The sequence below is a fragment of the Taudactylus pleione genome, unplaced genomic scaffold (genome assembly GCF_031769625.1).
Source record: "Taudactylus pleione unplaced genomic scaffold, aTauple2 ptg000183l, whole genome shotgun sequence".
In the NCBI taxonomy this organism is placed as follows: Eukaryota; Metazoa; Chordata; class Amphibia; order Anura; family Myobatrachidae; genus Taudactylus; species Taudactylus pleione.
This window is the reverse complement of record NW_028284585.1, coordinates 8,683,985-8,699,056: the sequence shown is the minus strand read 5'-3', so window position 1 is coordinate 8,699,056 and position 15,072 is coordinate 8,683,985. Positions and strand designations below refer to the sequence as shown.

At 43.1% G+C, this 15,072-nt stretch overlaps 1 protein-coding gene and 1 pseudogene across 1 annotated transcript in view; one reads left to right on the top strand and one right to left on the bottom strand.

The window, feature by feature from the left end:
* Nucleotides 1-15,072, bottom strand: part of SCLT1 (sodium channel and clathrin linker 1) — a 146,522-nt gene that overhangs the window by 25,386 nt on the left and 106,064 nt on the right. Inside the window, exons 18-19 of the mRNA XM_088476098.1 lie at nt 11,575-11,767; nt 8,253-8,449 (exon numbers count right to left, since the gene is read on the bottom strand). Coding sequence (XP_088332224.1) covers nt 8,253-8,449; nt 11,575-11,767 — 390 coding nt within the window. The remainder of the gene's footprint in view (nt 1-8,252; nt 8,450-11,574; nt 11,768-15,072) is intronic.
* On the top strand, nt 1,571-3,777 carry LOC148519771 (uncharacterized; annotated as a pseudogene).

Here is a 15,072-nt window from a genome sequence, read left to right as displayed (position 1 = left end):
AATCTCCACAGGGAACAAGTTTGGTTTCTTCATACTAAAAAGGTGAAAATGAGTTGTGGATAGAATAAAACAAAACACAAAATAATGGTAATACTTTTTGTCATCTGCAGCTGTTCTTTACAGTTTCAAATCTTCATTGTCATACACATACAAAGCCAAAGGCCTAAGTTATGCGTCAGTATGAGGCCGCTTATTACAGATATATGGGATGTGCTATACTTGGCATTTCAACAACACAATTTACTGGGTATAATATCAGGAAACTATAGGCTGTCTCGCATGTAAAAGTGAATTTCGGCTGGATTTTGTTTTTGCCTTATTCAATTAGCCACCAATCTAACGTGCATTAATTCTGCAAAGGGGCTAACACATCTTAAAATCCCTTTTATAGTTAAAAATGCCGGGACATGCTTCAGAGCCACTGGGATGCCCTCCCTAATGATTAGTTTTTATATTAGCTTAATTTAGCCAATAATGACGTCATTTTTGAGGTGAGAAGAATGGGTTAAAAGAAATGGGACAGGTATATGGGGGTACTGTATGGATGGGGCAGGTGTTTCACACACTGCAGATGGCAGTTACAGGTGTTTTTTTAACACTTTTTAATGGGGCTAAAAATGACCCAAAAATAAACGAACAGACATTTTTATGCACCCATCATCACTGCAGCATTTCATTAGCTGAAAAAGACTCGCTTTCTATGGTTTTTCACTGTTATTGAAAAATGCTTATAACAGACATTTGACACTTTAAAACCCCAAATAGTTTGCTTTGGCCCACTAAAATACTTCTGTACTGTTATCCTTTATTAGTTTGTATTTTTTGGGGTACAGGCTGATTTCCCCATTTTCACCTATCCTTAGGGCGTGTAACACCTGCAAGAATTATCGTGTAAATGCCGGAAGACAACTTTTCAAACTGAACGTAAAATGGGAGCGTGCATAAAGGCGATAAGTGACAATAATGAGCGATAGGTGCGTTAAGTCACCACAAGTTAGCTTAATGTTTTATTGTGGCTAATTGAATTCTCCCCAATGTCAGTTGTATGGTTATAAAGGACTGCTTATCCCTCATGCCTCAGCATAAGCAGTTTTATGTACTAACTACAGAACATAAAATGAGGTGTATATTATTCTCTAGTATCCCTTTCAGACATACAAAGATTCCCAGGTTTGTGGCCTGCCTCGGCCAAAATTCCCAGGTTTCGCATATGTCTGAAAGGCACCTACCAGGGAGTACGTTCCCAGGTAGCTACCCCTGCAATTGACCAGGGTATTTCTCGGGACTGAAGTCCAGGGAAGAAAACCCTGCTCTAGTCTGAATGGTGCAACCCAGGATTTTCACCTAGCAGCTTCTGATTGGCCAGCTACGGCTGCCTGCTGCATGATGATATCATCAGCGGCAGCCAGAGAAGAAGAGACGCCGCACATGCTGCAGACAGACACGCGATTGTTACAGGCAGGCCAGTGCATTGAAGAGAAGTGGCAGTGACAGAGAAGAGGAGTGGCAGTGGTGCTTTCAGATCATTGGAAGGAGGAGAAGGTCCGGGAGCTCATATCTTCATCAAGTGATGCTGTCACACTGTCTGCAACAACGTCAGGCACGCCTTCATCAATTCCTGAGTGCAGCCAGCAGAGCCCGGCATCATTGCAGGTCCTATTTGATGAGATCCTGATGATGAGTCATCTACCATCAACTTGGAACCAAGCACCGCCACAGATGTGACAGCACCATCGCAGAGACAGGGTCCAGAGCTACAGCCTCAGGCCCAGGGAGACAAGCCCACCCTATGCAGTAACAGTAAGTTCACCTCGATTACCTCTATGTATTGCAGTGTTAACCTATGTGATTTGCAATTTATAGTAGGTTTGGTCTATAAAATGGTTTGAAACAGTGGTCAATATTGTGGCTATTCTTCACATATAACCTCGACTTTGACGGAACTTTGGGTCTGATTCAGAGCCGCTCGTAAGCGGCCGCTTGTTCGCTCCGAGCGATGTTCGCACATCTGTGCATGCGTATGGGTCGTAATGCGCATGCGCCAGTCAGTGCGGTCGGAAAACGTGTGTTTTCGCAAAATTGCGAGTGCCTGCTAATTTGAGTGACAGGATGAGGCGTTTGTGGGGGTGTAACAGGGGAAGGTGCTTGAAAATGGGGAGTGGAGATCCGAACGCAGGCGTGCCAAACGGTGAAAACGGGCGTTTTAAGGGTGTGCATAATTAACAAAGCAGCGTCATCGACCACGTCACTTTGTTGTCTCTTAGCCTGAACTGTTCGCATGATTGTGGTAGGAAAATCCAACCACAAGCACTGCGAGCAGTTCAGACGCCTTTCGATGTACTCGATTAATCTAATAAATAGCGGAGATGACGTAGGATGCGAGCGGCCAGGGGGCGTCTTTACAAAATAGCGAGCACATGTTTCGTTCGCTCGCTCAGACATAGAGGCATCAACAGACTGCAAAGATCGAGCGCTCAATTTAAATAGCCGGACCCTTTTTCTGAACGAGCGAGCGCAAATAGCGTCCGGCTCTGAATCAGGCCCTTTGTTCATTATTATACAAGTTATCTTGTTTGATGCAGAGTGCTAGAATGAAACTATCTGTTGCAGCGTTCAACTTGTGCTAGACGACGTCACCGCATGCATAGAGGCGTTGATAGTGCTGCTTTTTGCTTTTGGCCTGTCATGTGTTGCAATCATTATTTTAAACTTCGTGATGCTTAATGGTTTCTTTCTTTTGTTTTCAGTTTTCACAGTTCCAACACGGAAGAAGAAGACCAAAATAGAGGTCGCCACAAAAGCCAAGACTAATATCCTGTGTGAACAACTACGAGAGCTGGATTCGGAATGGCAGGCTCAAGAGGATGCAAGACTTCAGCGATTCATGGACAATGAGCTAGAATTACAGAGCAATTTACTATCGTAAATGGTAGCTATGCAGGAAATAGTATGTCGCGATAACAATCACTTTTTTGCTCAACTATTGAGCAAAATTTGCTCCACACCAACACAGGGGCCACCCCCCATTTTGCTCAACAAGCGCACAGTCCAAACTCATTTGTGCCTACATCCCAGTATGCGCAACAAGTTCAGTCTCCCACATAATTTGTGCCTACATCCCAGTATGCACAGCAAGCTCAATCTTCCACCTTGTTTGGGCCTACATCCCAGTAAGTGCAACAAACAAAATTTCCCACCTCGGTTGGGCCTACATCCCAGTATACACAGCAGGCTCAGTCTCCCACCTCGTTTGGACCTACATCCCAGTATGCACAGCAAGCTCAGTCTCCCACCTCGATTGGACCTACATCCCAGTGTGCACAGCAAGCTCAGTCTCCCACCTCGTTTGGACCTACATCCCAGTATGCACAGCAAGCTCAGTCTCTCACCTCGATTGGACCTACATCCCAGTGTGCACAGCAAGCTCAGTCTCCCACCTCGTTTGGACCTACATCCCAGTATGCACAGCAAGCTCAGTCTCCCACCTCGATTGGACCTACATCCCAGTGTGCACAGCAAGCTCAGTCTCCCACCTCGTTTGGACCTACATCCCAGTATGCACAGCAAGCTCAGTCTCCCACCTCGTTTGGACCTACATCCCAGTATGCACAGCAAGGTCAGTCTCCAACCTCGTTTGGACCTACATCTCAGTATGCACAGCAAGCTCAATCTCCCACCTCGTTTGGACCTACATCCCAGTATGTACAGCAAGCTCAGTCACCCACCTTGTTTGGACCTACATCCCAGTATGCACAGCAAGCTCAGTCTCCCACCTAGGTTTGTACCTACATCCCAGTATGCACAGCAAGCTCAGTCTCCCACCTCGGTTGGGCCTACATTCCAGTAAACACAGCAAGCTCAGTCTCCCACCTCGGTTGGGCCTACATCCCAGTATGCACAGCAAGCTCAATCTCCCACCTCGTTTTGACCTACATCCCAGTATGCGCAAAAACCTGAGTCTCCATCAACATTTTCAAAGAGTACATTTAATAATGTAAACAAAGGGCAACTATTTGTAGATTCTTTGTCTACTAGTACTACTTACCAAGAACTTACTCCTACCAATAGTCCAGAGTTGCTCCTAATATAAGCCAGGTATATCAAAGTCTATACATAAATATGGAGAGTATTGCGCACAGAATTATATTATAGTATGTGCAACAATCAAAGTCTCCCACCTCGGTTGGGCCTACATCCCAGTATGCACAGCAAGCTCAGTCTACCACCTCGTTTGGACCTACATCCCAGTATGCACAGCAAGCTCAGTCTACCACCTCAATTGGACCTACATCCCAGTGTGCACAGCAAGCTCAGTCTCCCACCTCGTTTGGACCTACATCCCAGTATGCACAGCAAGCTCAGTCTCCCACCTCGTTTGGACCTACATCCCAGTATGCACAGCAAGCTCAGTCTCCCACCTCGATTGGACCTACATCCCAGTATGCACAGCAAGCTCAGTCTCCCACCTCGGTTGGGCCTACATCCCAGTATGCACAGCAAGCTCAGTCTCCCACCTCGTTTGGACCTACATCCCAGTATGCGCAAAAACCTGAGTGTCCATCAACATTTTCAAAGAGTACATTTAATAATGTAAACAAAGGGCAACTATTTGTAGATTCATTGTCTACTAGTACTACTTACCAAGAACTTACTCCTACCAATAGTCCAGAGTTGTTCCTAATATAAGCCAGGTATATCAAAGTCTATACATAAATATGGAGAGTATTGCGCGCAGAATTATATTCGCACTTAACTTTTGTATTTTTATGGGGTGTCTAATGCCTCATTAGTTAATAATAAAAATATTTTGTTGTAAATGTATACGCTCATAATAAATTATGAGCTACTTAATCAAAGGCCATCCCAAAATATGGTGGCAATTTTGCACAGAAATATAAGTGCATTATTTTGAACTATTGCTTGTGTTGTATTTTGTGTGTCATTCTTTCCTATGGAACAAATATGGAAGTAAGGCTTTCACACATGTTTTTGAACTTAAAAAAAGCAGTAAAACAAAATTTTACTTTGAATCAACATGTGTTTTGCCATTCATTTTTGTGACTTGCAGCATTGAGTTGATATTTATGTAGTACAGCAAATCAAGCTCTCCATGCTACACAGGTGTTTGTCAGCCATGAATACAGCAATGCATTATGGGTAGGGATTGCCATCGACTATCAATGATTCATAACCATCGATGGTTTATGGCCGATATCGAATGTTTTTACCATCAATGGGGGAGAACCAGATGGTTTTCCTCCATCGATGGTAAAGTTTAACTGAATTTCTTTTTTTTTTTTTATTGCAAGGTGCCGGGACACTCAGCATAGCTCTGCCCCCTACACCCACAAAAACACCCCACCCCCGATTCTGATTGGCCCACGGGCCAGTCAGTCAAAAAACAGGGATGACCATCGGTTGGTGAAACCATCGATGGACATCCATTGCATAGTTGGTCGCCATCGATGGCCACTTGCAAAAATGCCATCGATGGTAACCAGACCGATGGCTATCCTTAATTATGGGAGCTCCACCCAATCCCTTTATAGCAAGCCCCCACCTTTGTATGACCTCATTATTGTGTGCCAGCAAAGCGTCCACTTTAAAATGACAAAACTGTGAAAAACTGTGTAAAATAACGAAAAACCCTGCTTATGTATGAAAGTGGTTGACCCGGGAATTTCCTGGGTCTCATGTGTAGTGTGAAAGGGGGTCTTGACTAAAAAAAACGGGATTTTGCAAAGGAGAAAAACCCGGGTCTGAGCAGGGTAATTCCCGGATAGTATGACTGAAAGTGGTTTAGGTGACATGTTATAACCATATATAAATAATATGCGTCCCACAGCTGGCTCACTTCAATATGCAATGCTTGGGGCTCAAACTAATAACTAGGTGCCTAAACTTATATTATAGAAACGGCTGTGAATGTGGGCCGGACTTGGATCTAAAGCAAACGAGCATAAAGTCTGAAGAGATCAGGTAGAATAACACCCATGTAATCATCAGCTTGTTCTAGAGAAGAAGTGCCTCAATTTGCAAAATGCCAAGAAGCAAATGACACAGAAGCACCCAATGACAATAGATTGCTCTGTCTGCCTCAATGTATTGCAGATACCAGTTCTATTAGGCTGCTAACTCCTCAGAGTGAGTGCATCTCCCATACCAATTTAAAAACCTGGGCAACGTTCCAGCTCAGTCTCTGAAAGATTTACAGATCTTCTGTCAGCACACAACAGCATAAAAAAATTTCAGAGACACATATTCATATACTATTTCCAACAGAAAACAAAAAACACAATTGCCGCATACAGCTATGTTTCACTTCTGAATAATAATAAACATTAAACACATAACAGCTGTTAAAAAAAAAAATAGTTAAAAATACTTCAAAGTATAAGCACTGTTGATGGTCACTATTTGGTAAACCCATCTTAAAGCAGTATAAATAACACGGCAACATTAAATTCTGCTGAGCAAGTTTTTAATTAGCATACCCTGAAAAAGCAAAGCACTTGGATGAGCTTCAAGTCTCAGCAAAAATGTCAGCTAAAGGGCACGGAGAATGAAAGAAATGTGTATGCAATGCATATTTGTAAATACGGATGAGGTGTGTGCACCCGTGTGCCATTCTATTCATTATCTGCTTCACTTTGGTTTGTTGGCAAAATAGAAGTTTTTTTTTTCCTAGCGAGATAAAAATAGAATGCGCTATATCATGCTGACATATTCTGGAGTATAACAGCTTACACTTGGCTAAATCTAAGTTCATGTTAAAGTTGCTGACTTGGTAAAACACAATTTATTAATAGGGGAAACACGAAGCTCATATTACATACACCGCTTATTGGATTTTAACAGCACTTGGCCCTTCCTGCTGTTTCTCTAGCTTTCCCTTTGCCCCAATAAACATAAAGTTATTATTCCAACTATTTCTCCACTTTTCCTTCAGTTCACTTATAGTGGTCCCGTCACATACATGTCATAGAGGCTGAACCAATACTCTTGCAGCAAGTCAGCTCTAAATCATTAGTGTGGTGATAAAATTCCTCTGCTTCATGTAAAATGATATATGTAACAGTACAAAAAATAATATATAAAACAAACATGATATATAGAAAAGCAAAGTACTGCTTTTACTTGTCAAGCAGTCCATTATCAGGGGTAATTAAATTCCTGGAGCGCCGCCAACGTCCAGACACCATCATCGACAATTTTCCGTTGCACCCCAGAAAGTTGAGTCGGAACACGAGCAATGTTGGGCTATTGCAATTCTACGGGATGTCTGTAGCTAAATATTTCAGCCGCACATTGCCAAGAATTTAATTCTTCCCTAGTGACAGACTTCTATTTGGAGTTAAATCTCATATGATTGGAACAAAGTTGGGCATATTCATGAAAACAAATGCAATTTAAAAAGGTTTAGTGACAATAATTATTTTATGGGCAAAATTATTTTGTGAAAATGCATAGTAAACAATACTAGAAATGACAATGATTGGTTGCTATGGTTCACAGTAACTTTTTCCTATGCACCGGTTTTCATTTATGTTCCCTAGAGAAGCTAGCACCACTAACTAGCAGGCCTAGCCAATCTGTGGCTCTCCAGCTGTTGTGCAGCTACAAGTCCCAGCATGCTTTAACAGCTGATTGGTGGGAGGGTATTTTGGGCCTTGTAGTTTCACAACAGCTAAAGAGCCACAGGTTGGTCAGGCCTGAACTAGTGGGAAGGTACAGTTCAAGTTACAGTTCATGCAAGTAACTAAACCTACTAAAAGTAAATTGCCAAACTACACTACAATTAGCTGTCCGCAGAACAGAGTTTTCCTCATTAATAAATGAATTATGAGACCAACTTTATTATACTTCTGCAGAAATGTGATTAACACACATAACGTGTAATTTGACATGACACTCCTATCTTTAAAGAATCATATTTGCTAGTGCTTCCTCTAACACGGAATCACTTTCTTGAGCACACAGGTGTAATAATGATTGAGAATTCCAGTCCAAACAGTTATCACACTGGGGCTTTTAGACGTTGTTAGGTCATAGCACTGACTTGGCCAGGGGCAGGTAGAACATTAAGGTCTGATGCAGTCAGCTGTAACCACGAGGTGCTATTCTGAAGATACCAGATTTCATCTGAGAGCTATTCACTATTGAAGTATGGAGGGCGAATTATCGAGACACTATAAAAAGTGGAACAGTTGTTGAATGACTTGCAATAGACTAGTTTATTGGCAGGTACATACCGCAGTTTCTTTATTCTGTTCTCTGTGCTTTTGGTTAGGTTGGTTGTCTCCTCCTTCCATTTGTAGCTGGTTTTCTGCTGAGCCATCAGCAACTTCATTAACTCTTCTATAGACTTTCGGCAGCTGTCTTCCATCTCCTGCAACTGCACTTCAAAACCTTGCTCCTTCACCGAAAACTCATGTGCCATAGTGCTTAACTGATGAATGGAAAGAAAAAAACAGGTCAGGAACTAATGACATAAGTATATTAAATAAATACTAATTCTATTTAACCAAGATGACTGCTGCTTTAATGCAGGTCCATTGCAATATGTAATTGGGACTTGGAGCTGTTTTACAGTGATCTGGAATCTGACTTTTCCCAATTGGAGCATGAACCACAAGAGATCTTTAATATAGCCCTCTCCGTTGTGAGATATATATATATATATATATATATCTCAAAAAGAAACCTATAGGAAATGTGCTGCCTGTAATAAGCACTGTCACTCACACAGTATTTATTAATATTAAACCACGTCATCTGGACGCCTATTGGCTAAGACTTTTATGGGAACAAGAAAAACAAGACATTTGGAAATGTACTTCTGCCACTGTAAGCCTGAGGAGGGTAGTAGCGGGGAGCGGTAAACTATAAAGAGTTTTCTATTTGATGTTAGTAGTGGGTGTCAGATAAGTCTTCATCAGCCAGAGTTGCAGTCTCCTCCTGCCCTGTTTATGAAGCATTGATTTTGCATGGTATTACTTTAGCAATAAATGTACAGTACACTCTTCTTATTTTTGTTAATGTAATAATTTATTACCCATGTAATGTTCTTAGAATACATTTTCCATATCGATTAGATATAAGAGAAAATAAAGCCATGGTTGCAGGTTCAGAAATAGCCGCTTTAATACAATTTTACAGAAGTTGTGAACAAAGTAAGTTGATGGGAATAAATAATACACATTTTAATGGGATAATATATAAAAATTGCTCTCCGCGAGCTCCAAGTGCCTGCTTTGTTCAAAATATCTACACTCACCATCTGTCTGCATGGGTTATTTGTACAAGCGCATTTAGTATTTTTATTGTAATTTATGGAAAGTGCTCCATTTTCTAATTACCGTACTGGAATATACATAGAAAAACAACAACTTTCAATGGTGCTTTTACTACAGTTATTTAACTAATGCTCTCTTTTCACTCTGCTTCCAGCACAAAAGGCTAGCTCAGTAAGGAGGACTTCTGAGATTGCAGCTGTGTCACATTATATTTACCATGCTGCCAGCCAGCCTCTGATATGCTGGTTACACAGCATAACAAAGGATCAGAGGGCCTGATTCAGAGACGGACACTAATGCGATCGCAACTGAGTATTCGTACGCAACACGAAGATCACCTGAGCATTAAGACGCCCACTGCTGCCTTCTCACCTGTGTGCGAGTATGCATACCTACAGAAACATCAGTAACATCGAAGTTCATCGGCGGCCATCTTGCCCTTGCGGAAGGACTGACCTGCCGCATCCATGGGAGCACTTCTGACACACAGGGCTGCGTATGCAATCGCAGTGGATAATTTCTGCATGCCCATGTAATGGCATTTAAACAGACAGGCACGCCTACGTTTCTGTGACCACTTCCCATTACCAACACCAAACACTGCCAGTCTATCACTCACTTGGTGATGGATACCTCTGTGCGAGGATAATCGGGCCGATTTACGTCAAACTGTTTAATATATGTACAGTAGGCGAAGCCAATTCCGGAATTGCTCACCATTCTGTCTAACATTACAAGAGTAAAACTCCCTCTGCCCTCACCTCACTGCAGTTTCCAAGGTCACTCCGGGCTTCACATAGCCCTAACTGATCCTGGAACCTACTAACTGCAGGAAAGTGATGTGGAGATGCTGGACGCTGTGGTGGAGTTGCGGGCATGCATAACTATGTAAAACCTGGGAGTTGTCTGCCGTCGCCAGTAAGTGGCCAGCATGTAGACCAAAGCATTCATACAGGGAAGCTGGAAGACTGGTATGGAACAGGTTCTCCTGGACAATGAAAGATGGAATGTCCACAGAAAATGGGGACATCTGATACACATATCCATGTTCCAGTTGAAAAAGTACCCGTCTCCTATCCAAAGTGGAGGCCGATGTTTTGTGGGTGGAACAAATATTCATGAGAATGCTACTTTATGTTTTATTGTTGTTTTCTATTGCGTTTTTAAGTTGCATTTTAGGGGCGGTTTAAGAGAGGAGGGGGCCCGTGTGCAGCCTCCTTTCTGGCAGTGCAGCAGACTGTGCCAGTGTCTACTGTGCATGCGCAGGTTTCTGGGAACACGGCGCCCGCACTATAGTCCTAGAAACGGAATCGGTATAAAATACCGCCGGCCTCGGTTCGATTCCCGGCAGTGCCTGGCCGACATCAGCAGAGTTCCCAGCAGCGGAAGCCCGACAGCGCTGGAAATCCCGTTCGTGGATAGGTAAGTATTCTCTAACCTAACCTAACCCTCCTTAGGGGTGCCTAACCCTAACCTCCCCCCCAAGTGCCTAACCCTAATCCCCCCTCAAAGTGCCTAACCCTAACCCCCCCCCCTTCCCCGCTGCCTAAACCTAAGTCCCCCAGGGGGGTGCCTAACCCTAAGCACCCCCCGGGGGTGCCTAACCCTAACCCTCCCTCCCCCTAGCCTAACCCTAACCCTCTCGGAGGGGTGCCTAATCCTAAATCCCCTCCGGGTGGCCTAAACCTAACCCTCCCCCTCGCGGCCCCCGGCATCCCTTCCATCGGCATGCCGGGCGCTGGTCTCCCGGCGTCGGGAAAATGCCGCACGTCTACATCTAGACGCCCGGCATTTCATCCCTCGCCGGGATATGACAGTCGGGAAGCCGGCTGACGGTATTAAGACAGCCGGCTTCCCGATTGTATACCCTAGAAACATCTCTACTCCGCAATCAATGGCATTGCCATTTTCCCAGTGATTTCAATCTTCAGAACCAGCCGATGCGGTACACCGGAGAGGTAAGTATACTTACAGTATATGGGTGCAGGATGTGCGTTGGACCCACTCACCCTGCACCCATTAAAGATACTCCAATGCTGCATTGTCCTGAGTAAATGGTTACGTCCAGAAACAGTCTACTCCCCTGGACACAGTGGGGTGGCCAATCTACATCAGTCAGTAGAACATAAAAATATGAAACCTATGTTTTTTACATTAAACAAGAACATTTTACTGCCTGTTTTACAGCTTTTTTTTGGATGATAATTTGACAAATGCGTTCCTACTGTAAGTTGAGTTTGAATACAACTAAATAAACTTTGCCATAAATTAGCAGTACCTGAAACCTGACTTTTTGTTGTGCCTCTGTGGCAGACCTTTTCCATTCTTCTACCTCTTTCCGCAGATGTTCATTTGCCTGCACAAGTCTCAGTCTTTCCTCACTAACAGAACTGCTCTCTTTTCTTTCAGACTCCAAAACATCATTCAGCTTCTGATTAGTTTCACGGCACCTTGACAGCTCCTCTTCAAAGCTGAAAAATACAAACATATCTATATATTAAAAATTCATGAACCATTCATAAATAAGACACGTTTAGTTTATTCAACATGTCAAAAACCAGGGTAGTGGAACAGAAAAAAAAGAAAGGGACTAAACTAAGAGCTGTCCTGATGTTCTAGGCTGTATTTATACGCATGCCTTTTTTTATTCTTTCTTGCAAAATTTCTGCTGTACAGTACAACTAACTTTGGACCGACTGTGCGCCTCATTTGCGCAAATGTACTTATACACTGAGTGGCCAAATTATTATGACCACTGGGTCAGTACAAATACGATTAACTGCATCTCCATAATGTTGCCTACGCCAGCCTGACGAGTTGTGACAATGCAAGTAGGATTCAAGTTTTTGTGCTGTGCAATGGACAGTCCTTCTGCTTCTGTAGCCTAAACGATGTAATGTGCGGCATACTGTTCACTGAGAGGCCATCTAAATTGGTCCCCGATTCAGATTATCCATAATTTTTTTTTTTTTACATCGTGTATTTTTAATTGAATTGGGAGGAAAAAAATACAAAAACAAATGAAGCAAAATAAGGATAATGAAGAATATGAGGGCAACAGTACTAACATATTGCAACTAGGAGGAAAGAGAAACAACTGGTCACACAGCAACATGTTAACCCAACATATATGTCGTAGTAAGGTCCAAACAAACCAAGCAAGATCCAGGCAAAGTAGGGTACAGAGACAATTATACATATAATATTCAGGCCCAGCAAAAATAATGAGCAATAACAGTCAGACCAGGCAGGAAAGCGCCATCCAAACCACAACAGCCCCCACACGCACATGAAAATCCCAAAACCAGAGTATCATGGAAAACTGGACCACAATCCAAGGATCAGAGGTGTAGTTGTGCCACAATAACCAAGATATTACCATGACAATGTGACAGAGAATTGCAACAAATAAGAAAATAAATCCTAACACCACTATTCTCCCATCCTATAAACTATACCCCAATGATTAGGGACTGGATCCCTAACAAGCAGCTACATTCAACTATGGTATATATCCAATGTACATTTCACCTTGCATCAACAAAGAGTGGAAGTCCAGAAAAGGATCCAAGTCACACAAAAGATCCCCATCCCACCCTGTATAACCGCCTAAAACTATGGCATACCCGGAGCCCCGAACTAAACTTACCAAGCAAATAACTACAAAAAGACAACAAAATGGGCAACTAAATTAAAGCTACTGCCATCAAGCCCCTCCATCAGAGCGGTGTCCCTAGAAACAAAAAAAACGAAATCCCAAACTAACAATATAACATGTAAAAAACAACACAGCATAATAACAAAATATAAAACAAAATAACAAAGCAGACAGATAAATGAATGGGAAAAACACTGGAGATACATTGTAAACACAAGAAGTTCACAATCACCCCCTGCCCACCCCTTCCTCCCCAAACCAGAACCAGGAAAGAGCAGTAAGTCCAGTAATGAGTACAGGTTAAGTCTCCGATACCCAAAATGCTTGGGACCAGGGGCATTTTGGATAACGGAATATTCCGTATTTTGGAATATTTGCATATAATGAAATATATTGGGAATGGGACCCCAATATACACACAGAATGCATTTATGTGTTATATACACCGTATACACAGCCTGCAGGTAATTTTATACAATATTTTCAATAATTTTGTGGCTCAAACAAAGGTTGTGTACATTCATAAAATTCAGGTATGTTTCATATACACCCTATACACACAACCTGAAGGTAATTTTATACAATATTTGTAATAATTTACGCCTTAGACAAAGTTTGTGTACATTGAACCATCAAAAATCAAAGGTTTCATTTTCTCAGTCAAGCCAAAAATATTCCGTATTTCGGAATATTCCGTATTTCGGAATATTTGGATATGGGAGACTCAACCTGTATATCAATGATGCAGCAGCCAGCGCTGTTCCTGCCAAACCTCAGCCTCGTCAGGGGTATTGAAAAATTGAGTACCCACATCCGCCACCACACGAAGACGAGACTTGAAAAGCATTGAATATACAGTACATACAGAATGAGTGTACAACTTGAGAGGACCACTTAGTTAGACCAGCCACAGAACACAGCATTCCTATCTTTATAGTGAATCATACAGGCTATGAAGGTTCTCTGTGGAGCTTCAGGAGGAGAAGACTTAAAAGGAATTCCATGAGCCTGTTCCACAGAAAATTGCGGAGATAAGGCCTCCCTTCTGAACAACTGCCCCAGCCAGTTTTCAAGGAATGACTGTGAATCCCTCTGACCGCTCCGGAAGGCCCACGAAGCATAAATTATTTCTCCAAAGCCGACCCTCAAAGTCAGATAATTTGGAGCAACAAGTAGCCATCTGAGAGGATAAATCCGCAATTTGACCATGCAAAGATGCAGCGAGATCATCCACAGCTGATATACAATGCTTGGCCTCCCCTACTCATTCCTTTTTTAAGGTCATGAAGAATCATAGAAATGTCCACCTGCACCTCACAAATTTAATTGGTGACCCCTCTCTCAGAAGCATTGAAGGTCTGAAGGATCTGTTTGACATAGAGAGGGGGACCACCCGCAGAGCCAGGCAAAGGGTCAGAGAAAGGAGGCAGTGGAGCCATAGGAGAGTCATCAGCCAGAGGGGGGGCAGTAGTGCAAGTAAAGCGTTCCAATTCAGAGCAGCTTCAGAAGCACGGCCCAATTTCCCCATATTATACAAATAAAGTCACAGAAAACATCAGCCTGAAGCACAGAGAGAAACAGTCAGTATAAGGAGGCACAGAACAACAGGTCCCAGCCAGCAGATCCAAGATGACAGCCGTAACACTGAAGAGGCAGAAAATTTCAAAGAGTCTCACATAGAAGAATAACTAGCCAGGAGGGAGAGGCAACCTCAGCCAAATCCAGAGCAGGTGCAGTAAAAATCACAGCCAGGATAATCAGCTCCACATAGCCAGAGGAGCAGTATCCCAAGATGGCTGCCACCAGTGGAAGACGCAGGAAGCACCCAGTGGGACCAAGGAGGAAGCAGGACAGTCGTCAGAACAGTCCAGACAGGCTGCAGGAGGAGACTGCTACCCTCCAAGAGCACAGCAGCAGAAATCAAAACCGAAGAAGACAGGGTAAGATGCCAGAGACTTCCGCCGGCCATGTGGGAGAGATGAGGGATCAGCCTGAGCCACGGCCATGTCTAATTCGATCCTGATGTCAGCAGGAGATGATCACTATTGCCTCTGGGCCACCAACGACCAAGTATCACCGCTCAGACGGTATGGGCACATGGATGGACGACAGCAGAGC